This window comes from Zootoca vivipara, chromosome 7, assembly GCF_963506605.1.
Source record: "Zootoca vivipara chromosome 7, rZooViv1.1, whole genome shotgun sequence".
NCBI lineage: Eukaryota > Metazoa > Chordata > Lepidosauria > Squamata > Lacertidae > Zootoca > Zootoca vivipara.
The window spans coordinates 20,254,343-20,281,873 of record NC_083282.1 but is presented as its reverse complement, the minus strand read 5'-3'; the positions used below and the strand labels follow the sequence as shown (position 1 = coordinate 20,281,873).

Sequence of the window (27,531 nt, the reverse complement as noted above, 5' to 3'; positions counted from 1 at the left end):
GCTCCACTTTGCATCCAGCAGTCAGGATCCCAAGGCTGGGCTGCAAAGAAAGGTGAAGCGAAGGCGAGGAGGAGTGGCAGCAGCAGGAATATTCGGAATGCGCCTAAGTTTGCTACGCTTTCCGTTTTGAAAGGCTCCTGTGCCTTTAAGAAGCTGACTTCGAAGAAGAGACATCGCTCGGCTGCATCTTTCACGTAAGAGGAGGTCCCGGGTTCATTCCTTGACATATCCAGGTAGGGCTGGAGACTGAAATGTTGGACATCCCAGGTTCAGTCCAGGTTGGGCTAAAAGAGAGACTCTGGCATGGGCTTAACCAAGGGGGTGGGTAGAGAGAGGCAGCTGCTCCCCCCCCGTAAATCAATAAAAATACATAGTTAACTGAGGTTCTGCCCCCCCCAAAAGGTCTGCCCCCCTAGCAAAAGGCCTGTCCCCCCCCCCAACAAAAATCCTGGCTATGCCCATGGACTCTGGTCTGAAATCGTGGACAGCTGCTGCCAGTCAGTGATAGACACTGAGCGAGATGGACTAGTGATCTCTATAGGAGGAGAACATAGTTTCCTATATTCCTGATATTCACTAGGTGAAGCTTTTCCGGTCAGTGCATTTTGGGGTTGATGAAAACTGTAGCTGTTGAACGGGCTGCCTGCCTCACAACTCTTAGCTGTGCAGTTAATGGGATGTAGGAAGTGGGGAGCGAGACAGAGAATGAGAGGTGTGTGTTGGACCTCTGGATGCAGTTTTACTGGCCTCTACACTAATAGATTGCTGGCATGCAGAGTTTGTTTGAAAATGCCGTGTGAACGAGGCTGAGCTGGGGCCTGTGGCTTTACTTGTGCAAAAAGCATGGGAGATGTCATTCTGGGGAAATAACAACTCACCTTTTCAGTTTGCCCATTGTGCAGAATGGAAAACACAAGCGCACAGTGGCTCGCTGCTTTGATCCTGGCAAGTGTGCTAGGTCTGTGCCTGCCCACTCATACAAAGCACGCTTCACCTATTTTAGTGTTGCATTTCTTCCAAGGTGGGGGAAATTGTACCAGGCTGACGAAAGAAAGCAGTGGTTTACACAATGCACAGTCTAGAATTTGCTTCCGCAGGAAATGGTATTGATAGGCACTGAGTTGGATGACTTTAAAAGTGTAAGGCTACTAGCCACAATGACTTTATGTTATGCCTCCACTGTTGAAGGCAGTATGCCTCTGGATGCCAAGTACAGGGAATCACAACTTGGGAGAGTGCATAGGCTCTTTTTATATTCTTAAAGGTGAATCCAGAACACCTGACAGCCTCCAGTGCAGCCACATCTGTGTTATGCTGCTCACCTCCTCCCTGTTCCCCGGTCCTAATTTTGCCAATTTCATTACAGGTCAGTTTTGTGTGTTCTGTTGTATTTGCATAGCACCAAGCATAAAAAAAACGTGGGACTCTTTTAGGGGAAATGGATGCTACCAGCACTCAAAATAATTAAGTTTGCAATCCTATACACCAGGCACTTAGCCCTTGAGGTGTTGTGGGACTACAGCTTCCATCAGTCCCAGCAAGCATGACCAATGGTCAGGAATGATGAGAATTGCAGTCCAACAAAAACTGCAGAACACCGTGTTGGCTACGCCTGCTGTACTCACTTGGGACTTCATTGTGTCCTACTTCAGAGTAGACACATATAGGGTAGCAGTTATTTTATCACTTTATGTGTATCTTACATTTGTGCCTCTACCTTTCTCCAAGAACGAAGGGCAGCTTTAGTTATATCTTTAAGTGCCCCTCCTGAGAGAGGAAGAACAGTGAGCAAATCACGCTAGGCTTTGTTGAAGGAGCACTTTGGTATTACTTAAAGTTTAAATATTGAAGTGTTAGGTCAGGGGTCAGCAAACCTTTTCAGCAGGGGGCCGGTCCACTGTCCTTCAGACCTTGTGGGGGGCCGGACTATATTTTTTAAAAAAATATGAACGAGTTCCTATGCCCCACACTAACCCAGAGATGCATTTTAAATAAAAGGACACATTTTACTCATGTAAAAACATGCTGATTCCCAGACCATCCGCAGGCCAGATTTAGAAGGAGATTGGGCCGCATCCGGCCCCCGGGCCTTAGTTTGGTAATCCCTGTGTTAGGTGAAAGGTAGGTGATGGATATCTTCCTTTATAATGCATCGAATTGCAGGTGAGTGCCTCAGGTATTACGAACACTTAACAAGGTCCAGTAATTTCACAAGGGGTGGTTTAAACGAGAAGGTATTTGGTCATAGTAGATCTTAAACCAGAACTGGCTCGTCTGTGGAAATCACTGAGAGACATAGCACTCAGCATCTTGTAGGTGTCTTTGAACTGCCTCTGTGGAGAATTATCTGATGTGAGAGGGACATCAATGATCTAAAAGCTCTGTGGTGAGTTATCTGTGAAGGGAAGAACTGAGGTTCAGCAGTAGAGCTAACGTTTGGCATGTGGAAGGTCCCAGGATCGATCCCTGGCATGTCCTGGTAGGGCAGAGAGAGAGAGAGAAAGAGAGAGAGACCCCTGCCTGAAACCCTGGAGCAGGCATCCCCAAACTGTGGCCCTCCAGATGTTTTGGCCTACAACTCCCATGATCCCTAGCTAACAGGACCAGTGGTCGGGGAAGATGGGAATTGTAGTCCAAAACATCTGGAGGGCTGAAGTTTGGGGATGCCTGCCCTGGAGAGTTTTTTGTCAGTAGCTGCCAGTGTAGCAGAGCAGACCTCCTCACCCAGCTTCCCAGCACAGAAATCACTGCTGGTAAGGGAAAGCAAAGAGGTGGGGAGGTCAGTGCGGTGTGGACACAGGGAATTGCAGATTGACTCCGCCGCTGTGCCTGCACCGCACTGACCTCGCCATTTCCTTTACTGGCAGCAGCAATCTCCACATTGGGAAGCCAAGTGAGCAACTTTGCCCTGCTCCTCCCAGCTGCCCACTCCTGGCCTCTGATGGTCAGTGTTGATAGTATTGAGCAGGACAGACCAGGATATTACGGATAGTTGTGAATAGTCATCCTTAGTTAAAAAATGCCAAACGTTAAAATTATTATTCTCCCCCTATTTCTCTCTTTGTCCCACCCCACCCTACCCTCCAAGTCCTTAATTTGCTCTCATATTTGTCTCAAGGTTCACTTTGATGTGCCAGAAATCAATAGGCAACAGAACCCTGTGACAAAGTTCATTTATAATAGAGGGAAAATGACTATTTATTTTAAAAGGGTGGACGGGTTACGTGAGATACGTGCAGCCGGGAGACTGCACGTATATCACAAACAAAGAAACAAAGAAAAGTGCTGAATGAATTGAAAGCTGATAAGTTTAAAAAGAGAAACACCCACACATACTTAAGAACTGCGTGTGAGCCGTGGGTCAGTGCCTCTTATTGGGATGGGGCAGGGCGGTGATGATGTACTGATGGAGCCAATCTGGTCTGGCACATCTGCTGGTGCACCTGCGCAAGCCCCAACATCACCACCTTTGCATTGCAGCAATGCAGCACTCACCACTCCTGGAATTCTGTGTAATATGGGAATTTGCTAACATCTGTGGCAGGCCCTGGTGAGGAGTATCCAGAGACTATACAGGCTTCCAGACACCAGGCCTAACATGGTCAAGTGTCATTTACATTTTTCCAAACTGGTAGCTGGCAACAAGCTTTTAAGAAAAACAGATTTTTTTTCCTGGAAAGGGTAATAAATCCAGATTAAATGGGGGTGGAGTAGGGAAATATGGACTGACGTTTTGCGGCCAATGGCATCCTATGAATGCTGGAGGTGGGGGAACCCCAAAAACAAATTACATGAGGGCACCCATCGCACGGTGCGGAACTGGCCCTGTTGCAGCTGCCACATTGTACTCCTTTAGTGTGGCATCACCTAAACCCTGGAACTCCCTGTCCATTGATCTCAACCATGTGCACCTTCACTTGCTTTGGCACCCCTTTGGCACTTGCTAAAACCATTTTTGTTCAAGCAAGGCTATTCAGACCTGTAGAAGCCGTCATGTGTTTTAATTTAATTCTAGCTTAATGCGGTTTTGAATTATTTTTAGTTATAAATGCTAGATTTTCACTGTTTCTCACTCTTGGTTTTATTGTTTTATTACCATCAAGTAGTATATGAATGTTGTGAAATAAAAACAACCTCCCTGCCACCTCACCATGCTCTGCTTTGGTGACCCAACTGCTGGCGTCTCACCACGCAATGAGCAGAGCAGTATCTGCTTCCAGGACTCAGGGGAATGAATTGGAAGCTCCTGCCAACCCCAGCATCTGCCACCTCAGGCAGCTTCATCACCCTAATAGCAGGACTGACCCTGGTGGTTTTAATGGCAATGCACAGGACATTCTCCCAGGTACAACAACTCTGTGGTTGGAGTAAGCAAATCAGTTAGTGCCTAGTGTTTTATTACCACCTTGTTGCCTGTTCAGCCCACCCAATGCATGTCAGAACAATAGCCAAAACAATTCATTGGCATGGTGGAAGGTTTGGATTGTTGGGCTCACTGTATATTGCTTCTTGCACCCAGAGGCTTGTAAGTGTGCTGCTCTATGAATGCATGTGCTTGTTCCAGCTTGCTAAACAACTGCTCTGGTTTACAGTTGCTGCTGCTGCTGTAATTCACTTTGTCTCTGGTATCAGTGGAACACCACATAAATAGCATTATTGCGCCCCTGGTCTCTTGACTTCACCTGTCAGGAATTTCCCTGGGTGTCTGAGAAAACTGCAAGTCATTTTGAGTCATCCAAAGCTAAGCACTTTTAAAACTTTTAAAATATTAAGGGCAGAGGTTTAAGTACATACCTAACTGCCCCACTGGAAACAACAATATAATTTTAGTACACTGATATTGTGATTTGATTTATTAAAACATCTCTATGCCTCCATCTAATTTAAAAATGCCAGAGCAGTTTATAACAGAGTAAAAATACCTACCTTTGACTGAATCATTATACATAGGCATTTGCTGTCTGCATCTTCATGGATGCAAAATATATGCTATCTGAAGTAATGTGTTTATTCTGTGGCTTATCATCTGAAAGTGTGTTTCCTTTAAGCTTAATTTTATTGCAAAAGTCTAAGGAATTGAGTAGGGCTGGGGAGCCTGTGGCCCTCAAGGTGCGGCTGGACTGCAAATCCCATCATCGCTGACGCTGGCCATTGACCATGCTTGTAGGTTCTCCACCCCGTAACAGAAGATATTGAGATTTCCTTCCCCCGTTTGCCTTTAAGCCTGCTTGTGCAATCGTCTGTTATCCTCACTTAAATGTTTCAAATGTTTTGCTTTCTTCACAGATGGAAAACTTGGCTAGCTTCTTTCTTTTATGGGGAGCGTTTTCTTCAGGAGTCTTCGGCTACTCAAATGGAAAAATCAGTGTGGCTTGTAGCTCTATGGTTCCTGGTCACAGAGACTCTGCCCAGACCTCTGCACCGCCATATGCCATCTCCATCTCCAAAAGTTCCTTTGTCCCAGGAGATGAAATTATAGGTGAATTCAGAACCATTTGTTGACTGCGATGTAAACCAAAAGTGATGTCGTCAAAGGTCCACTCTAGGAAGTGCTTCCTTCCCACTCTCCCTGCTCCCCCCCCAAATGTCTCTGCTTAACATCAATCTTTGTTAAATAACTTTTGATCTCTAAGCCAAGGATGGGCAATCTGTTGCACTCCATAAATAGCTGTGACCATCATTCCTGACCATTGGCCATGCTGGCTGAGGCTGATGGGAAATGAAGTCTAGCAATATCTGGAGGGCAGCAAATTCTCTACCCCTGGTTTAAGCCCGAAGATGAAACGAACAGGATCCAAATTGCTCTGTGGGTGTGAATGTATATGCATTGATGCCATGCCTGCCTTCTCCCTCACTTTTTGCTGTAGCCCTTCACATTAGATTACAGTATCTTTTTTTTTAATTACAATCTCAGTCTGTTGAGAATGATTGTCCGGGAAGGGGGGGGGGAGCCCTGAATGCCATGCTAGATCCTTTTGGATCATTGCTCAGAGCTGCAATGTGTGTCATTTTTTTTGTCAAGAAGTTCACATGGATTAGTCGTCACTGGAGACACAAAAGGATTCTTTGTCCAATGGAAAGAGTTTCCTATTTCAATCACATTACAGTTGGCTATAAAGAAAGTAGACATGTTTTTTGTAGCTTATTATCCTCCCCCTTTAGGGACCCAGGTGGCGCTGTGGTTAAACCACTGAGCCTAGAGCTTGCTGATCAGAAGGTCAGTGGTTCGAATCCCTGTGACGGGGTGAGCTCCCGTTGCTTGGTCCCAGCTCCTGCCAACCTAGCAGTTCGAAAGCACGTCAAAATGCAAGTAGATAAATAGGAACCGCTACAGCGGGAAGGTAAACGGCGTTTCCATGTGCTGCTCTGGTTTGCCAGAAGCGGCTTTGTCATGCTGGCCACATGACCTGGAAGCTATACGCTGGCTCCCTCGGCCAATAATGCGAGATGAGCGCGCAACCCCAGAGTCGGTCACGACTGGACCTTAATGGTCAGGGGTCCCTTTACCTTTACCTTTATCCTTCCCCTTTAGCGCAGGAGTTTAGAAAGCAAATGGGTGAACAGGGCAGTCTCGAGCAGGTCGACTTTGAACTTGGCTCTTTTCCCTAAGACACTTTATTATGCATCTATGAATAAAGCTAAGCTGAATCACAATGGACCTGATCCAGCCATTTAAACAACAACAACATACTTTGCCATGTGTGCTTGTCTGTGAAATGTACAGTTGTTTTTCTCTGAGCCACAGTGTAGTGGGAGGGAGGGTCTGGAGATCAGAGGTACTCATATCTCTGCATGCCCATCCTAGAGAGGCACTCCTCAGTAGGCTTTCTGCCTGGTGGGGCTGGGTGCTGTTTTGTGCAAATCTGGTAAATAAAAAAATAAGATGTGGTGTTTTTTTTAAAGAGACCATTTTGCCCACTTTCAAATGTGTTCAAAATTTTGGCTTTGGTTATAGTTTGTTACTGTGATATTCCATGGGAGGGAGGGAGGGATAATAGTAGTAGTAGTAGTTTCCCCAGCCACTCTGGGCGGCTCCCAATAGAATATTAAAAACACAATAAACATCCAACATTAAAAACTTTCTAAACAGGTCTGCCTTCAGATGTCTTCTAAAAGTCAGATAGGTGTTTATTTCCTTGACATCTGATGGGAGGGCGTTCCACAGTGCAGGCGCCACTACTGAGAAGGCCTGGTTCCCTGTAGCTTCCCTTCTCGCAGTGAGGGAACCGTCAGAAGGCCCTCAGCGCTGGACCCCAATGTCCGGGCAGAACGATGGGGGTGGAGATGCTACTTCAGGTATACTGGGCCGAGGCCATTTAGAGCAGGCATCCCCAAACTGCGGCCCTCCAGATGTTTTGGCCTACAACTCCCATGATCCCTAGCTAACAGGACCAGTGGTCGGGGAAGATGGGAATTGTAGTCCAAAACATCTGGAGGGCCGAAGTTTGGGGATGCCTGGTTTAGAGCTTTAAAGGTCAGCACCAACACTTTGAATTGTGCTCGGAAACGTACTGGGAGCCAATGTAGTTCTTTCAGGACCATTGTTATATGGTCTTGGATGGATGGATGAATAGATCCATAGATACAGTCCTTTTTTTCCTAAAAAAAAGTTTAGGGGTACTCTCATTTTGGCTCATTTTATAGTTCAAATTGGGAAAAATAAATACAGTAAATGGACAGAAGTACAAAGATTCACAAAATGTTTAGGGGTATGCGTACCCCTGTGTCACTCCAGAATAAAAGCACTAGATAGATAGATAGATAGATAGATAGATATAGTTGAGTGAGTACAGATCCCTATTTTTTGGAATTTTGGGGGGCTGGAGGAAAAGTCATTAAAGGCAGGGGAGAACAACACAGAACACAAATACATTTCATCAAGCAGCCCCTACTACCGGTAGTATGGATAGGAAACATCAAGATAGATTTGAATTGAAAGCACTCGGGTGTAGAAAAAAGTGCACAAATTAAAAACAGATCTGTGTGACACCCCCTGGTGTGTGTACACAGCCCTTGTAGGTTCTCACACGGATTATCCAAGTGATGGTAGTAATAAATGCAACATTTTGTTGTTGTTTTTTGCCCGTAATATTTGTTGTGGCAAAACATTCAAACTGACACTTTTTACAACATCCTTCCTACTCAGTATCTCTTACGGCAAGTGGTGATTCCAGTTTTGAAGGATTTTTACTCCAGGCCCGAGAGGTTGGAGGTGATGTTGCTGTGGGACATTTCAGAATCCTAGACCCTAACTCACAAGGCCTTGCGTGTAACAACATTCAGGTATGTGTAACTTGTGTGGCTTGGGCTTGTGTAATTATTTGGTTAGTAGCTTTTGCGATGCAAAAACAAGCTTCGGTTGCAGAGCAGAGACTCATATAGACTGAGGGAACTATCCTATGGGTTTGAATATGACCAGGGGGATAGTCTGTTTTTTGTCTGAAGAGTTAATCCCACACTCTATACCCTACCACATATTCTTTTAAAACAGTGACAGGGAACTTTAGATCTCCCAAGGCCTCTTTATCTGGCTCTCAGGACTCTCCTCAGGCTGCCCCCTCCTTGAATATTTCTGTCTGGCTGAAATGTGTCCTTGAAATCTGATAATGCCTCTGGCTTGTCTGGACAGAGAGGCATGAATGTAGAGCCTAGCCTACTCTACAATGGTAGACATTCATCGCTCTGCCCACCTTTGTCTCCTGCTCTGCCCACGACTGGCATGGGGCTTCTAGAAGGTAAAAGAAGATTCCCCATGCATGTTTTAAAGATATATTTTGTTTTCAAATGCAGTTGGTTGTGAAAGGTGTGGAGAGGGGAATGCTCTGCAGGTGTCTTGGGTGCACAGAATTATTTTCATGGTTCTTTTTGACCCTAGCCATGATGCACGTGGTAGGTAGGTAGGAAGGAAGGAGTTGGGGCTGCAGTCACAGCAATGGGCCTCAGTTGGTAGAAAGAGATGGATATTCTCCCCTCGCCCAACCACCAATGCTCTTTCCTGGGATCAAAATGCTCTAGTCCTCAACCCAGCAGCCCTTAAGTGTTGCTCTGAGACTCTGTATGTCTTATACTCACCTTCCAGTTCCACAGAAGAGCAAGCCCATGGGAAGAAGGAGAGTGTACAGTGGTACCTTGGTTTAAGTACACAATTGGTTCCGGAAGTCTGTACTTAACCTGAAGCATACTTAACCTGAAGCGAACTTTCCCGTTGAAAGTAATGGAAAGTGGATTAATCTGTTCCAGACGGGTCCATGGTGTACTCAACCTGAAGCGTACTTAACCCGAAGTATGAGTGTAATTGGTTCTGGAAGTCCGTACTTAACCTGAAGCGTACTTAACCTGAAGCGAACTTTCCCATTGAAAGTAATGGAAAGTGGATTAATCCGTTCCAGACGGGTCCGTGGAGTACTCAACCTGAAGCGTACTTAACCTGAAGGGAACTTTCCCATTGAAAGTAATGGAAAGTGGATTAATCTGTTCCAGACGCGTCCGCGGAGTACTTAAACTGAAAGTACTCAAACCGAAGTATACTTAAACCGAGATATGACTGTATCTTTGTTGTTTATAAGGGATAAGGGGCCTCTGGCTCTCTGAGCGCTGCTGAACTTAATTTCTCACCAGCCTCAGCCAGCACATGGCCAGCGGTTGGGGTGGTGGGTGTTGTAGCCCAACAATATCTGGAGGGCCACAAGATCCCCACCTTTGCACTACTGGCAGGGGTGTAAAATTGTGTTCCTAGTGGAGTGGGAGACTCTTTCCCATCTCTTCCAGTGTGACTAATCAGACCATCGGCCAGACTGCTCCACTTCCCCATTACCCCAATACCAACATTATTTTGTTTACAAGGCCAGCATTGTTCTTTTTTGCGTGCCGAGGCACCAAGAGGACCCCCCAATAACTCACACAGACACCATAATTTTTGTTAAAGTTTTTGGCATTAAAATTTGGCCACAACTTTTTTATTAAAATACAATCAATTAAATGTGAGTGGTTGCTTAGTCATTGGTTCCCCAGCCATCTGTCTCCCGCCTGAGACAGATCTGACTCCCTCTAGCCTAGTAGGGGAGTCAGTAAGTAAGCACCCCCTGAGAGAGGACGGGGCAGGGAACCACAAGCCCTTCTTTGTCCTCTCCCCAGATGCTCCCCGCGGCTCATGCGTGGTCCTGACCCCTAGCGGGGATAAACAGACAAACATGTGGAGCCCGGGATTCCTTTAACGGAATACTTCTATATGGCAGCAGCAATCACATGAGGGTCAGGCCCAGCCAAAATCCGTACCCCTCGACCAATTATTTGAACCAATGACTAACCGCCACATTTGTTTACAAGGCCAGCATTGTTCTTTTTTGTCCAACATCCTGCTAATCAAAATCAGGACACTCCTTTTTTAAAAAATCTCAAACTCTCACAGCAGTTAGTTGACTCGCACCAGAAATCAAGATTAAAAAAACAAGCATCTTTTGGTCCTGTGCTTGGCTGACTCACACCAGAGAGCTGAACCCAAAAACAGGACATTCCAGCATCCAATCAAAAGCCTAGGGTATCCCACTCAAATTGGGACAGTTGAAGGGTATGCAGTGAAAGTTGGTGGTGGTGGGGAATGGTTCTCTGTAATGTCTTAGCTTATCAAGGAACTCCAGGGGCCCACTGTTCTGAGTTGAAATGTGCCTGATTTCCTTCTGCATCAGGTTTTCTTTCTCTCTCTCCCCCCCCCCTGTAGAATTCTTCCCTGAGTCACACAGACAAGGCAAAGAAGCAAAACATAACAGCAATTTGGATCACTGCTCCTGGTATAGGGGATGTTGAATTCAGGTACAGGCTTGTTTTATCTGTACTGTATAATGGAGCAGCACTTCTTAATCATAGCTGCCAAGTTATCCCTTTTTTAAAGCGATTTTCCCTTATGCTGAATAGGCTTCCTCGCGAGAAAAGGGAAAACTTGGCAGCTATGTTCTTAATGCCTTCATGCCCAAAGTCTTAAATGCCCAAAGTCTTAAATTACTTTATGGTTGTAAATGTATATAGTACTAGACTAGGAAGCCTGCTTGCTGCTGGGATTGGCTACAAGAATCCATGTCTCTGCTGCAGAAGGGACAAGCTTTTTTTCTAAATTTCACTGTGGCTTGGCTCTTTGGCGCTGTGGCTTGGCTCTTTGGCGTAATTCCCATGACTTTAATCTGTTTTAGATTCTGAATTTTAAGCTGTTATAACTCAACCTGGGTAAAGGGTGGGTTGTGGTGGTGGTATTAACAATGTAGACCGAAGCTGTTAAATTCACAGATTCCAGGCTATATAATCAAATTTTATATTTGAAAAATGGAATAGTGCAATGTGGAATTTGGTTGGCTGTACCAGGTCAATGCTGTCTAAAATTATTCGCATTCTGTGTATTCCACCATTTTCAGAGCAACAGCGCTCTATAATTTTTCGGTATTCTGGACTCAAGTTCGAAGTCAAGTTCTCGTGTCTTCCAGTTCACCACTTGTTCCAGTAAGTTTTAATCCGCTTTACCGGCCACCTTGTTTTACAAGCATGTAATAATAATACTGTGCATTTAATTTAAACTATTCTTAGAGAACTTTATTTTTTGGTGTAAGGGCTACCAGGTCATGTCAATAGTTTCAACATTCTATTGCTGAAAACTATTGGGGGGGGGGAACCAAACCCATAAGCACAAAGGAGACCAACCTATTTTCTTTTGGCCTGAAAACTACATTGACTGTAACCTACATCCCTGAAGGCCAAATGCCATCAATGTATACATACAATGCAGACATATAGAGTAACAAGTGCCACACACACTCCCCTCACATATATTTCCTGGCAGGGCAGGTCAAAACAAAACAACATAGATAGCTCACAATCTCCTCCTCAATCCCATGATTTTTGACGGAAAAGCTGAGAAGTAAATTCTTTTTCCTTAACCATTTTTTAAAATGTAACCAATGTTCTTTTCTTTCACAGACCTTCTCCTCCACAACAGTAAGTGTTTGATCTTTGCATTTTTGTTTTAACGCGAGTTGTTTCCCGCTTCATCCAAGCCCATTTCTTCCATGTTAGAAGTAACCTGAATATGTTTCTTTTGGAGAGGACAATCGTCGTGTCCGAAACCCAGGCTTGCTTCCAGGTAACGTATGGAATTGTGCAGTAAAGGGTGCTGTAAGTTCGGCAAACTCTGGGGATCCCTCCAGTGGAAATGACTTGAGGACTGCATATCGAAAGCATGCTAAAAACAAATGCAGGGAGGCATGGCAACATTTATGCACTCCAGGTGTGTGTCTCTGTGTGCAATGTGTTCATTACGGTTGCAATGAATCTATCGACTTACCTGGGACTTGCATGTACCCCTGAAAAGACATGCAAACAGGATTCCATTTATTTATCATGTACTTTTAAACAGGTGGACATAGTCTTATCATCTTAGAGGTGGAATTAATATTTTAGAAAATAACTAACAGCCATGTTTATTGCTGATGGTTGATAGGATCTACGCTTCCTTGCAGATCTCCACAGAGGAAGGGTGTGGCAAAAACAAGTTCTGTTTCAGTAACCCTGCAGGCTGCAACGCAAGCAGCCCAAACTGTTACTTCATGTCATCTGCGGCATTAGGGAGCGATGCTTTCCAATTCGAAATGAGTGGACTTTCAGATGGATATGTAGCCATTGGCTTTTCTGATGACAAGATAATGGTGAGATAATGAATGATTTTTTAAAAAATAAAATAAAAAGATGCTTAGGTTCTAACTATATTACTTTAATGTACAGAGCTTGCAGCCATGTCACAATTTATTTTTATTTTTTTAATGTAGTAGCCCTAGGTGTAGCAAACATGACAAAGGTATTGTTGAGCTAGAGGTAATAAGAAAGGCACAAGTTAAAATGGTGTCGTTTTCAATAGAATTTCACCGGTGTTTCACATTGCATTGATTCTGCATACAAATCTGCAAGGTCTTAGTTCTTGCAAAAATTGAAAGCGCTTTAAAAAACAAAAACCCTAAACATTAAGCAACCCTTAAAAAAACAACCAAGTAAGAAGAACTATTTGTATTGCATTATATTTCGCTGAAAGTCAGCAGTCCCTGTGGTTATGAAAGCATAGAGCATTTATGAACCCCAGAGCAAGCATAAATGTAGGAAATACCATCATACCATTGGTCCATCTTGCTTCTCTACGCTGAATGGCAGTGGCTTTCCAGGGTATGAGACCACATACCTGCCTTTCCCTTCCCCACCTCCATTCATTGTCGTCAAGGCTTCTTTTCTTCTGCAATATGCATCCCATACTCAAACCACGTACACCTGGATGTAAGGCACCCTTAGCTAAACTGTCAGATTTCCCGTGGACTAGTAACATTAGAATAAACAAATATAGCGTGCACTCATTCTGAATAATAGGAGACTGTTTTGTATCTTTTCCCAGGGAGATGATGATGTTTATATTTGTGGTAAGAATGCAACAGACCGCATAGAGGTTCAACATGCCTTCTCAACTGGACGTTCTACTCCCAGTCCAAGGCCTCTGGTACTGGAAATGTCTTCTGCTACCTCTGTTTTTTTAAAAGTATGATAGGTGTGAAACTATCAGGGGTGTGGGAAACCTGTGCCCCATGATTTCTTATTGGATGACAGATCTCCTCAGCCCCAGCTGCCATGGATAATTTTTAAAGTTGTACTTATTTAAGGCATTTCTGCACCACTTACTTAATTCATATTTCTATGTGGTGTACATAAAAAAAAAACATCCACAGACAATAAAACAATACAAATTCATCATAATGCCAGACTGTGATCACTGGCCGCAGGCAGTGGGATTTGCAGTCAGACAACATCTAAAGGCCCATTGGCTGAAATGATTAGATCTCTGCTTAATAGGGCAAAGATTAGATGACGAGCATCCCTTTCGGGGAAGTCAGTAAGCTTGAAGCCTATGCTGGAAACACCCAGATTTTGATCTTTTTTGTCTGATGCTGGAAATGCTAGTCAAACTGGAAAAGCACAAGTGAATAGTGCCTTTTCTTCCTGAGTTGTAGTGGTGGGTTTTTCAAAGAATGGGAAAGAATCTAGGTTTTTCTTTTCAGGTGGGTTGAGGTGCAATAATGATGAATCTTCAGGATTTGTATAAGCTCATCCCTTTTTAGCTCTTTATATAGGAAGAAGGCAGATACACACAAACACACATGTATCTCCAGAATTAGGTGAAAAGGCAGAGATATTATAATAGCATCACATTATTTTACTTGATTATTATCAGTTTATTAATTACTACTGTGTCTATTTCTATACGTTTATGTATAATGGTCAAAATAAGTGTGACAGATAACTTTGCTGTGTGTGTGTGTGTGTGTGTGTGTGTGTTTAGGGTAACGTGGACGTTCTAACAACATCCTTCAGCGAGGGAATTATCAGGTGTTCTTTCATTTCGAGAAACCCCATATCAACTCAGCCAAGAAGCACTGACAGTTTGTACTACATATTTCTGGCTTTTGGGCCATCGTCCGCTGATGGTGAGTTCCATGTAGAAACTGGAAACAGGGACAGTGTTTGCAACAGCAACTGCGTACAGAATTCTGGAGCTCAAGGCTTAAAGAGCCTAATTGTAGCAAACACCTTTACTTGTAACAGCTGGAAGGCTTTTATCACTCCAATATCGTCTGCAAATACTTAGAATGCTAATGGTCTTCAACTAAAACATGTTATAAGATGCAAAGAGATCTTAGGTTCTTGCCTAATCCTCCGACTGTGAGTGTTGTTGCTCATATACCCCCTCCCCCCAAAAAGAAAACACTACCTATGCAAGGAAGAAGAAAACAGGACTTACCAGCAAGCTTGGGTGGAATGCCAAGGTTTGTGGGAGAACAGAAAACTTTTAGAGAAAAGCCAAGGGGTGGGGATTCCTCTGCAAAAAACCCACTAGGGTAAGCATGCTCAGTGGCCATGGACTGCTGACTTGAGGATTGGATGCAAAGCCATATGTGGAATGGTAATCCGAAGTAAGGCTTAAAAATGAACTACCAGTGCCATGTTAAGGATAGGGCTGGCCTGAGACATTTTCCGCTGAAGGCAAAACGCCCAAGCAGTGCCCTGTTGCTGCTCCCAGCCCCTGCCCAGCCCCTGTTGTCACATGTGTGCTGCCATCGCCAATCCCACCACTGCAACGGCCCACCCTGATACAGCACCGGCAACTAGGATACAGCAGGTGACCGGGGGGGGGGGCAGCAGTACTATGGTGGAGCTGGCAGTGGTGTCATGGTTGGGGAGGGTCACAGATCTGCCACCCGGAGCAGATGGCTTCACCTTGCCTCATTGAAGGGCCGTCCCTGGTTAAGGTGATGGTCGGGTTCATCAGATGCAAGCAAAGCCAGGTTTAAAAAACAACACAAAGTCTAGCTTAAAAACAAGAACAATTTATGATTCGTTCTGAATCATAAATAATCTTGCTTTCTCATAACTTGAGATTTAAACACAGTTTTGGTTAACATACGTAGTTCGTGCATGGGGCTTCTCTTACAAAGATGATCATGCTTAGACCAAAATTTATAGACTACCCAGAGTTTACTAGCTCTGAAAAGTATAAACATTTTGAGGTCTAGAAATGGATACATCAGGGTGTGTGGTGGTGCCAGAACCATACTCCATACTTGCCCTAAGTGTAACTTTGGAGATTTTTTTGGAAATAGTCCATAGCTTCGTGAAGCAAATATTAGCACCTGTAATCTGGGGCTGAGGTGCCCATTTGCGGTTCTTCTCCAGAAGACTTTATTCTTGTTTTGCATTATCGGTATTATCTACCTTGTTAAGTTTGGAAGACCCAGTCATCTTCCTTATCGTTGCCTGTACAGAACCTTCTTGCATACTTGAGATCTCTTGACTACAGAGACCTGCTGATTTTAAAATACTGTCAATAGCTTTGTTCAAGCAGGAATTCATTTTATAGCAAGAGGCCCTGTGATAACTAGTTCTTCTTCCTCTTTTTTTAAAAAAACAAAAACACTTGGAGGGAGGATACGGAAGCATCCCAGGACACCCTTTATTACTGATCAGAAGGTGGACATTTCAAGCTTTGCAGCAGTAGGTGGCACCAGTTCTACACCCTTGATCATCAAAGCTCATGGTAAGTAACTGTCTTGAGAGTGGAGTCCCAAAGTCTCTTCTTTCCATTCCACCTCTTGCCGTACATCCTGTGAGAGATGTTCTGGGTGGGTTTTGGTCTTGTGTATAGATTCCGTACATGTTTAAGTGAGCCCAGTTTAGTGGGCATGGATTAGTTGCTTTGTGTCTTTGTTTGTCCCTCCTCTCAAGCACTGTTAGCGATAAATAAATTGCATTAACCTCATTTTGGATATCTTGCAGCAGCAAAGGTTTAACTTGCCAATCTTCTTTAGCTGGGACACCTTCCCTTTTCCATTTCTTACTAAGGATCAAGCTGCTTGCTGAGTAATTTGAGAGCTGCTTTACCTTATAAACATGGGTTGTACAGTACCCTACATTGCCTGTAAAAACAAAATAAAGTACATGTCAGTTGACTAGAGAAATGGTACATGTTCCAGAATAGCTCCTAGAGTTTTGCCAAACATACGTATATTTATTTTGATTAGTAAATATACATAATATTTTTCGTGCGTTCCTTTGGCATAGAACAATGATGGGCATACCAACGTGTTTGTGTGACAGAACACACTGTACACTGATTTATTTGAGGTACTTACAACTCCTCTTCAATGGAAAAGAGCTCTGAATGACTCGCAACATTCACATAACAAAATGGCCCCTGCCTTCATGCTTAAAATCTAAAGGATAGAACACAAAAGGATAGGGGATTGGGACGGAGGAGGGAAAACCTCCCCCCGCCCAACACTCTTGAACACTTAATGAAAACCTTGTAATTTTCTGGCAGGGAGCGGCTGAAGCAAGTTCCCTGGAGCTGCTCCTTCTCAGGCCACTGATAATTTGGTTTTTCTTTCTCTCCATGTGTTTTCTTTGCTTCTGTTCTAAGGAGCCCTCATGTTGATCGCTTGGATGACCACAGGAAGTGTGGGAATGATATTTGCCAGGTACTTGAAGAGATCCATCAAAAAACCTCTCTTGGGTAAAGATATTTGGTTTCAGGTATGCACGTTAATAGATCCATGGTTGGATAGAGAGGACTGTTAGGTTGGCCCCTATGAACAGGGGACTAGAGTAGTTTCATTTGGCGAAATCGCGTTCAAGCTTTGGGATTGCGCAGATCATAATAGAAGTGTGTGCACATCTTCAGGGTTGTTGTTTTTTTCTAAATTCAATGCAGCAGCAGTAGCAGTAACCACAATCCAACCACCGCCATTTGTTCTGATTCTGCGTTAAAGTTAATGTTTCTCCAGAGAAAAGAGGCAGAGCTAATAGAGGTGTGGATAAGCCCTCAGACTTTTGAGTCTTACCCTGTTCTGCCTGCAGATGGTGAAAGTGAATTGGCTATTTTAAAGAAAGAACCAAGGCTATTGAGAGACTGTTGCCCCATCTGTACTATACATTAAATTTAGAAGCAGTAACATTCAACTTTCAACTGTCATGGACTCCTGGATACCACTTTGAGAACTGCTGTTCTGTGAGGGAGAATGAGGGTTAAAATTTAAAAATAAAAACGGCTTTCTATATACAGTGGTACCTCTACTTACAAATTTAATGCGTTCCGAACACACATTTGTAAGTCGGAAAAAAATGTAAGTTGAATCCCATAGGAATGCATTGGGAGAAAAAAATCGTAAGTAGAAAAAATCCTATCTAAACCGCATCCAAGATGGCGGACAGAGCTCCATTTGTAAGTAGAAACATTCGTAAGTAGAGTTATTCGTAAGTAGAGGTACCACTGTAATGGCAATAGACCAGTTAATCGTTCACTTTTAGCTGGTTTGTAATCTAATTTAAGCACATTTTTCCCCTTTCAGATCCACTTTTTGATGATGTTGCTAACTGTTGTGGCTACGGCAATCGCTTTCATATTATGCTTTGTGGCAGCAAAGGGGTGGAGTGAGGTAAGTTTAGCTTTCCTTGATTTCTACAGCTCCTAGATCCCTGCTGAACAACTTACTTTGATGAAGGGTGATGAAGGAGGCTGATGAAACAGCAGGGACCAATTTGCTACCCCTCTCCAAAGCAGACTGCCAGCAGCCTATAGCCAATGCCAACAAGACATGCAACACACATATAAGACACCTCTGAGTTAGCAGCAGGGACCTACATGGTATCTCGAGGGTGCAGAAAGTGTTGGATTTTTTCAGCACAATCCTCTGCATATTTACTCATAAGCAAGTATGCTTCTGAACTGTTCATTGGGACTTACTCCCTAGTGATTGTGTGTTTTGTGATTGCAGTTTAAATTTGCCCAGAATAGTTGTATATTAGGCCTAATACCTAGATAGCAAGCCCTGCAGTTATGCATTTTATGCCATTCATTCAAGTGGCGGTTTTGTTTTTTGTTTTTTTTAAGAATCTGCTGAATATTTAAATACATTGGATTATTTAAATACATTGAATTAATAAGAAAAAGAATCACTCGACCAAAATGTGCTTCTGCACCAACATTTCATCTCCTAATTCCCCTGTCCCCAGACTTGGTTTGATTAGTCTGCAATTAAGTATGGGCTAATGCACAATTTTTGTGGTTTTTTTGCTTGTATTGATTGGTAAGTCTATTCCGTCTGATATCCATGCAGTGGCTGGTTTTGTTTGTTTGTTTGTTTGTTTGTTTTTAAGGAAGCTGCATCTAAAAATGCCCCTGAAATGGTGGCATGTTAAGAGATGTCATACCTCTCTGAGTGACTACAGAACAATAGCTGACTGACCACTTCTACCTATGGATGGCAGCTACCTTTTCCATTATATAATGTTCTTTGCTGCCCCAAGGTCCCTTTGCAAGGGCATTGTATGGGATCAAGGCTTTCCTACAAGAAGAATTAAGATGCAGCCTTTTCTAAAGGAGAGGTGGCTTCCGTAGCATTTGCATAGCATAAATAGGACTCACACCCTTTTCTCTTTGACAGTGGGCAGGAGCTCATGCTGTTATTGGATGTATTGTCATGATTCTCTCTTTGATTCAACCGGCCATAGCATTTTTCCGACCATCTCTTCAAGATAACCGGTTAGTACATCAAATGTAATTAATGAGGTAAAATAATAATAATGCTTCCTTGAATTGCAGAAGCATCACTGTATTTTTCACTCCATAAGACACACTTTTTTCCTCCTAAAAAGTAAGGGGAAATGCCTGTGCATCTTATGGAGCGGATGCATGGTCCCTGGAGCCAAATTGCCCAGGGGCGAAAAGCAGATCGTGCTGGTTTTTTTTATAGAAAGAGCTAAAGACTAACAAGAGGGAAAGAGGAAGCCGCTCAGTAGCTGATTGCAAGAGATTGGGGAGGGAGATAAGAGACACTAGCTCCCTTCCGGCCCCGCCCCCTTGCCCAGGCCTCCATTGTTGAATGTTCTGCAGAGGGAGGCTGTTTGTTTCTCCAGCAACATGTGACTGGCTGATTGGATTATCTGGCTCATTAGATTATCAGAAGCTGCAGAACTGTGAGCTGAACAGGATTTTTTCCCTTTGCAAAGTAAACTCAACAACTTTGAGCCAATCCTTTAAAAAATGGGGCTTTCCCTCTTTGTAAAAGAAGCTGCACAACTGTGGGCGGATCCCCCCAAAAACGGGGCTTCTTCCCTTTCCTCCTCTGAAAACTAAGTGCGTCTTATGGTCAGGTGCACCTTATGGAGCGAAAAATACGATATACGCTAAATGGGCAGAATAGCCTTCCTCAAAAAGCTGCTTTGAATCTGAGCTGCAATACCACAATGTGTTGGTCATCAGTAACTCGGCACAGTTACAGTTGGATGCTAGCTACTTCAGAACTGCCTGTGGCAGAGTAAAAATATATTCATCATAAGATCTCAGGGAGTTTCAGAGAAGCTGCCCTTTCCCATTATCATTTCAGAAGAACTGAAATTATAGGGTTTTCTTGATTTTTAATTGTGCTGAGCAAAATTGTAAATATAGACAAGTGTTATTTTTAGCCATTTATTTGTATTTAGATAATGAATCCTTGGGTGCATGGTTTATTTCTCATAGCCAGGGCTTTTTTTCAATCAGAACTCACTGGAACCGAGTTCTGGCACCTTTTAGGGGTGTTCCGGCACCTGTTTTGTGAGCTACCTGCATAGCCACTGAGCAACCAAAACCATCAAATGCCAACTGTGCCCTTCAGCTCTCTATATTGGACAAACAGGACAGTCCTTATGGCAAAGGATAAATGGACGTAAATCTGACACCAGGAATCATAAAACAGAAAAACCAATAGGAGAACACTTCAATCTCCCAGGACATTCTATACAAGATCTTAAAGTAGCTGTCTTATTGCAAAAGAATTTTAGAAATACACTTGAAAGAGAAGTTACAACTCATTACCAAACTAAAAACCATGGAGAGACCTGGTCTGGATTCATGTCCCATTATACATGCTAAAGCTAATTTTGGTCATCTGTCCCTTTAAAAATCCCTTGCCTTTCCCTGTGGAACCAACTGCCATCATTACATGATTAACAGTCATCAACAGTTACAAGGTTGTAGTAATAATAATAATAATAATAATAATAATAATAATAATAATAATAATAATTTATTTATTTATACTCCGCCCATCTGGCCGGGTTTCCCCAGCCACTCTGGGCGGCTTCCAACAAAATATTAAAATACAGAAATCCATCAAACATTAAAAGCTTCCCTAAACAGGGCTGCCTTGAGATGCCTTCTAAAGGTCTGGTAGTTGTTGTTCTCTTTGACCTCTGGTGGGAGGGCATTCCACAGGGTGGGTGCCACTACCGAGAAGGCCCTCTGCCTGGTTCCCTGTAACTTCCCTGTAACTTGTAGCGACCTCTGCTTCAGAGTATCTGAAGAAGTGTGTATATATACATACGAAAGCTCATACCTAGAAAGCTTATGCTTAGTTGGTCTTTAAGGTGCTACTGGAATTATTAAAAAAAAATTTTTTTTGAATGATTCTCTTAAAGACTGTCTTAAGACAAAAAAAACCCTTGATTTTCTTAAGGGAGTTCTTTTTTGGATCATCTTTAAATATTTTTTAAAAATCTTTCATCTTGTTATTTATTATAACCAAAACCAGTTCACAACAGTATCTGGGATTAGGCAAAGCAAATGGGGCTGAAGGCAGGGTTCAGCCTTGGCACCTCTAGAACTAGATAACAACGAGATCCTGACTCCATAGCTATGTATTTGGCCCACATTTGGCCCACTGTGCTGTAGCAGTTATAGTGTGCAGGAGTAGCAATGGAATTCCTGGCACAGGGCATGGATGGTGGCCAGCTGGCAAGATCTTTTTGGCATCCAATGTGGAAGGTGGATATGAGTTGGGGAATCTGTGCGACCCTCCAGAAGTTCTTGGGCTCCAATTCCCACCAGCCCCAGTCAGCCTGGCCAGTGGTTAGGGATGATGTCAGTTGGGTGTCCAACCATGTCTACAGGGCCACAGGTTCTCCAGCCATGTGATAGCTCTTTGTGTCTATGCATATGTATGTTGGGGAAGGGGGACTAGTAGGCAGTCTTGCATGCTCTCTCCCTTACGCTCTTCCTGTGAGATGCACTTTAAATGACTGCAATTCTGCCCCCCCCCCTGACAGCATTGTCAGAACCACTGCTGTGAAACTCAAGCCTTTTAGCTAGGCCCCCTGTTGTTGACGACATCCCGTGCCTTGTTGTTTTCTGGCTCACGGTAAAAACAAACCAGCCCCTATTGTGTTTGGGAAAGATAAGGCTTTGCTTAGGTGCAGTGCCTTTAGGGCTTACAGAAAACAAATCTGGAATGTGAATTAAATACATTGGTGTGCATAAGAGGAGGCCTGCAGGAGCAGAATCAAGAGCCATCTCATCCAGCGCTGTGTTTCATGGAGAGACCAGCCAGGTGCTTTATAGGAAGCCCACAAGCTGAACTTGACGGCACCAGCATTCTCCTGCTGTTGCACCGCAGCAATTTGTAGTCAGTGGCACATGCCCTCTCAACATGTCCCAATAGGTTAACAGCAGCGTGGCTGTGCTCCATTTCCCCCAGTGGCAACCATAGGTGTGCTAGATGGGTCCTCCACCTCCTATTTAGTGGAACTGAACCTCACTGCCCTCTCAAAGTAGGCATGATGCAACCAGCTAATGTTTACTCCTTGGGAGAACAAAGGTATCTAACAGTGTTTTGCATTGCACCAACAGGAGGTTTATTTTTAATTGGTTTCACATGCTAAACGCATTAGTCATCAAAGTTTTGGCAGGTAAGTGGATGGGTGCTTCTGTTGTAACTTACAAGTAGGATGCTCGATTCCCACTGCGGAAGGCAGTCTAGAAATGCGCAATGCTAAGATGATGCGGCACAGAACGAGATGCCACACACCTCAATAAAATTAGGCCAGCAGCTGCAGTGGAATGTTAACACCCTGGTCCTACATACTGAGAAACTCCAGCAATAGGTAGATACCTGGAACACAATAGCAGGTAATATACATAAGCAAAACTCAGCATGACTTAGCTCCAAACACGTCTGTTCAAAATTGGGCTGCAGGGAATCTCTGTTTTTGTTTTGAACAAGAAAGGTTCTAGCTTTGCATTGCCCAGAGAAACCTAAGTACAAGTGGGTGATTTCTGTTGTAAGAGCTCCAGGTTAATGTTTGCAAAAGTCAGACAGGATATATACCCATATTAAGTAGATAATGGTATAACTGTATCTTTACTTTTTATTTTCTGGGAGTCCTGTAGATTGGGGAGGAATCTTCGGATTATGGCAATGCCTGACAGTTTTAAGTAGTTAAAAAAAACCAATGCATGTTTATAGGGCAGTATTCAACTCACTCTTTGCCTGTGTAGAATACCTTTTGCTTGTACAAGGTTAGTGCCCTTTCCTGTGCATGTGCCTCCTAATTTTGTTCTGGAGTTTTCTCCCAACCCCCCAACCCCCCGAGAAGATTTGGGAAGGGTGCAGGACATGCACAGAGAGAGGTGGAAACATTCCCATTGTGCAAGCGGAAGTCATTCCACGTGCACAAAGTGTTAGCTGAACGCTACCCAAAATATAAAAATTCAAGGAGGCAGGATTTCAGGGACACTTTATGAACCCGGTAGGGGTGGTGATAAAACCTTTACTGTACCATTTGCACCCTGTAGCTGGGGGACTAAATGTATTGAATATTATGCCTAGTTTTTTTTAATTAAAAATAACCAGCCAGTGTGTCTCCAACAGGCTATTTTTCCACATGCATTTGTAGGTGCTTCCAGATGCTGTGGCATCACTGTTCCTCATTCATGCAACAATGTTCACACAATGTCACAGATCAGGCCCGGCTCTAGGGGTAGTCTCAGTGGCGCGGGGCGCCAGGGCGCCGAGCCAGTAGGAGGGCCCTGCGCGGAAGCCATGCTGTGCGCTGCGCCCACCCACCAGGGTGGGGGCGCCAGAGCGATCTCCGCGCCATAGCGCCAGGGCGCCTAACCGGCTTGAGACGGCCCTGTCACGGATGCCAATATGCCGCCCCTAAATCCCCCCCATTTGATTCAGATTTTATCTTTGTGAGGAAAATTTGATGTTAAAAACAATAATGGCCCAACCCTGTTGCTAATGACTATTTTGTGATAGGATAGCAACCTGTTTGTGGCGTTAAGTTTCCATTTGGAAGCACCGGATCACGAAAAGGCCAGTCATCAAATGCCTTGCATCTTCCTTCTTTAGTTGCTGCCATATTTCTGGGACTGCAAATGCTCAGCAGCTCTCCTAGCCAATGGATGGTTAAAACAATGGGAGGCTTCGTGGCCTGGGAAGTCTTAGCAGCTATCCTGATGGATGTAACTCTGTGGTTGAAAAAGAAAGGTAAAGCTTGATTCGGATCTATGTATAAAAAGCTTTTCTTAACAAAGCACGCAAGTAGGAATTAATAACATTCCTGTTTTTTTGTTTTGCTTTGTGTTTTACAGAAATGTATGAAGATTCAAACACCAAGGTAATCTTTTCATTCTTGCAGTCATTATCAGTGTTTTGTTTTGTTAGATTTCTACTTGAGTGGAAGCTCTACACCAGAAGGTTATTGGGAAAACCAAACAATTTTGAAAATGTTGCTAGCTAACTATATGTATGGGGTCCCGGTCCTTCCTCCCCCTCTTTAAGGAACCCCCCAGGCATTATTTTTTATTATGCATGCATTATGATTTGTGCTCATGAGAGTATTGGTGTGCTTACATGTGCACCTGCAAAAGTTTTGGGGCAGTTATACTACTTCGTTTCCAATCAGTGTGCATCCTGCAACTTCCTGTTGAAACCTTGCAATCACAAATATTCTGGTATTTATTTATTTGGCCTGCTTTTGTTGCGCTATAGCACAGGAGTGCCCTTCCAGACAGCAATAATCCAACAACATTGGGGCAGCACCACAGAAAAACTAATAATGTGGAATGGCATGTGGACAGTCCAGTATAAATCCATCACTAATGCAGTATTATTGCATCAATGGCATTTTGCACAATAATACCCCCCCCCCCAAATTGGAGGAAGCCTAAAAAAGCTAAGTTGCTTCAGGAAGGGGGCAAACCAGCTGGATGGTGTCGACAAACTTGCCAGGCCACAGTTATTAGGTCTTTTTTATTTTTAAATGAACACCGATGAGCCGTTCAAACGGAATATAGTGAACAGATCTTTCTCATGGAGGATCTCAGGCTATATATCACTTAGAGACGGCTGTGATTAAGCTGCATACAAACTGCGGAAATAAAATTCAAAAACAGCTTCTAAGCAAAGCAGAATTTTCATTGTTTTAATTTTGTTTCCTTTCTAGGTGAAAAGTGAAGTGATACTGCTGATGATCTATCTGTGTGGCAACCTGGCATTTTTAATAGCTCTGCTTGTAGGTATTGGAGGTTCTTAAAACCGGTTTCCCGTTTGGGAGGAAGAATGAAAATGGCTTCTGCTCTTTTTCTGCCCAGACCGAAATTTTCAACCTCCTCTGTGCAATTGTCTACCTGGATGTACCGACTACTTGTTGAAAGGCATCAATTCACTGATCATGAAAGTTGTCTGATAATGATTCTAAGGGAAACTAATTTACAAATGAAGCCAAATATGGCAGATGTGAGTGTGTTGACATGGGATGCCACTTTAGTCTTGACCATGTTTGACGTACCTGATCAACCTTTGGATATTGGTAGGGTTTCTTTTTCAAGCCATGGCAAGAGAAACTCTCCTCCCCCTTCTTTTGTGATGCTATCTTAATCAATTATTCTGTTACTTTAAATTTCAGGCAGGATTTACAATTTCACTCTCGGACAAATTCTAAGTACTACAGAGGCTTCATTAGTACTCCCCTTAATTTGACGAATGCAGGTACAACCAACACGCTCTTTCTACCATGCTGAGGCTGCAACCCTGCAAACGTTTATTTGCAAGTAAACCCTACTGGCTGCTTTGGAATGCATGTCTGATTAAGACTGCAGTGCCTGTGGGGTCAGCTGCATGGAGATAAACACAGATCTCTCGCCTCTGCAGACTGCTCCATTCATTTCAGAGGAAAAACACAATCTGTGGTCACATTTCTTGACATGAGTTCTGCTAGGGAGCTCTTTCATCAGTGAACAATTACTGGAGCATGGCATATATATTTAATTATGACAACCCCCAAATTAATCACATTATTCTCTTAATGTTTTCCCCCTCCCCCATGGTTTTGCTGTCCTTAAATTACTGATCTAGTCCAGCAGCTTTTGGCAAGACCTTCGGTCGTCCCAAGCTGCAAATGTTTTGTCACATTTTACAACTCAAGCTGAGGCTCCAATACTTTGGCCACCTCATGAGAAGAGAAGACTCCCTGGAAAAGACCCTGATGTTGGGAAAGATGGAGGGCACAAGGAGAAGGGGACGACAGAGGATGAGATGGTTGGACAGTGTTCTCAAAGCCACCAACATGAGTCTGACCAAACTGCGGGAGGCAGTGGAAGACAGGAGTGCCTGGCGTGCTCTGGTCCATGGGGTCACGAAGAGTCGGACACGACTAAATGACTAAACAACAACACAACTCACTGCCAGTGTTCTAAAACCGTTAGCAATAGAAAGATGTTTCACATGTAACACTAATCATGATAGCTGTTGAAGCACAGATTTATGAATTTAGAATCCATTTGGCTCTGCAGGCTAAATGCAATACTGGCTGGCCGCCCCTTACCTGAGCCTCGTTCTCTGTTTTTCATCCTCCGCCTTGCTGCTTGCTCACTCCAGCTAGCCATCACAGAAGAGATGACTTCTTCTTTGTTTGCCTCCCACATGCCAGCGTTGTGTTATTTGCCTTCAATCTGCAATCTTCTTCAATGTCCAAGAGGAATTTTGTGGTCTACCTACACAAGACAGCACTTGCTGTTGAGCCTCCCCCCCACCTGTCCCTGAATACATAGAACCATAAAATTGTAGAGATGGAAGGGACCCCCTGCAATGCAGGAATGTGCAACTGTCCCATACAGGAATCGAACATGCGACCTTGGAGTTATCAGCACCGCACCCTAACTGATTGAGCAGCTACCCATGCTATTCTCCTCGTTTCACTTGGCAACAGTGGCCAGAAAGAGGGGAGGGGAGCTCCATTTCCCCCTGGGTTGTTGACAGCCCCAATGGGAACAGTCCATTTGGCTATGTAGACCTTGGCCTGGTCCAGCAAGTTAATTCTTACGTCTGTAATAATCCAATGCAAAACACCAGCCTAAATGTTACGATCAACTTTTGTATTATTATTCATATGCTGATTTTTAAATGCCTTTTGTATTGTTCAGATTTTATATGATTAAATGCAGTTCTTTTTGCATCTGTTGAAATAAAAGTCTCGTTGAGCGGCAAGTGGCATTCTCTCTTGCAAATGAAAGCAGGTCTTCTGTTTTCCTACAGCTTCCCTACACGAACAGCTCAGAGAAGCTCAGGAAGCTTGGTTATAACTCTTCAGGATTTGGAGAGTTGCTGCCAAAGACATTTGGTGTCTGATGCGAAGGATAAGAAGGAGCCCTTCCTGATCCACATACAGATTGCAACCCAATCAGCTGCTGAATCTTAACTTCAGCACTGGAAGGATAGGGTCTTCCGTTAAACTTGAGATCAACAACCTAGTTTAGGGGGCATAGGGCTTATGAGTTCAAGGTGCTTGGAGCTATTATTGTTACCCAAATCCCCCACCAAGCACATCCATTGCTGCACTCTGCCTAATAGTAGGGCCAGCCCAGTCAAGGCTGTAAGGGCAGGTGGGACAACTGGAGTCCTTCCCCTCGATCTCACCCAAGTTGTTATGGAGGAGAGAGGGGGAAATAACGAGAACTTTCCATCTCTTCTTTACACAGCAGTAGTTCACGTCATATAGGGCTGGGAAAGAATCGTCCCTGTCCCTGTCCCCACCCCCCAATCCTTGGAGGACTACTAAAATTAGCACACTGGGCCTTGGTGGGCCAGTGCTCTGATAATATTGAATCACAGAATTGTAGAGTTGGAAGGGACCATGAGGGTC

The 27,531-nt window shown here is 43.8% G+C and overlaps 1 protein-coding gene across 3 annotated transcripts; it reads left to right on the top strand.

Annotated features, from left to right (window-relative positions):
* Positions 1 to 26,868, top strand: LOC118089358 (putative ferric-chelate reductase 1). Of its 3 annotated transcripts, XM_035123948.2 has the most exons (17): positions 1 to 233; positions 5,287 to 5,479; positions 8,147 to 8,283; positions 10,718 to 10,809; positions 11,403 to 11,487; positions 11,962 to 11,979; positions 12,501 to 12,686; positions 13,418 to 13,519; positions 14,357 to 14,501; positions 15,995 to 16,108; positions 16,991 to 17,103; positions 17,919 to 18,005; positions 19,014 to 19,111; positions 22,235 to 22,293; positions 23,739 to 23,876; positions 23,981 to 24,006; positions 24,835 to 26,868. In XM_035123948.2, exons 2-17 carry the CDS (start codon positions 5,287 to 5,289, stop codon positions 24,922 to 24,924), a joined length of 1,683 nt encoding a protein of 560 aa, XP_034979839.2. In that variant the 5' UTR covers positions 1 to 233; the 3' UTR covers positions 24,925 to 26,868. The 3 variants fall into 3 exon arrangements, 1 of the variants encoding a protein (XP_034979839.2); XR_009557872.1 differs by lacking the exon at positions 22,235 to 22,293 and having other exon boundaries at positions 24,835 to 24,941; XR_009557873.1 differs by lacking the exons at positions 19,014 to 19,111; positions 22,235 to 22,293 and having other exon boundaries at positions 24,835 to 24,941.
* The last annotated feature ends 663 nt before the right edge of the window (positions 26,869 to 27,531 follow it).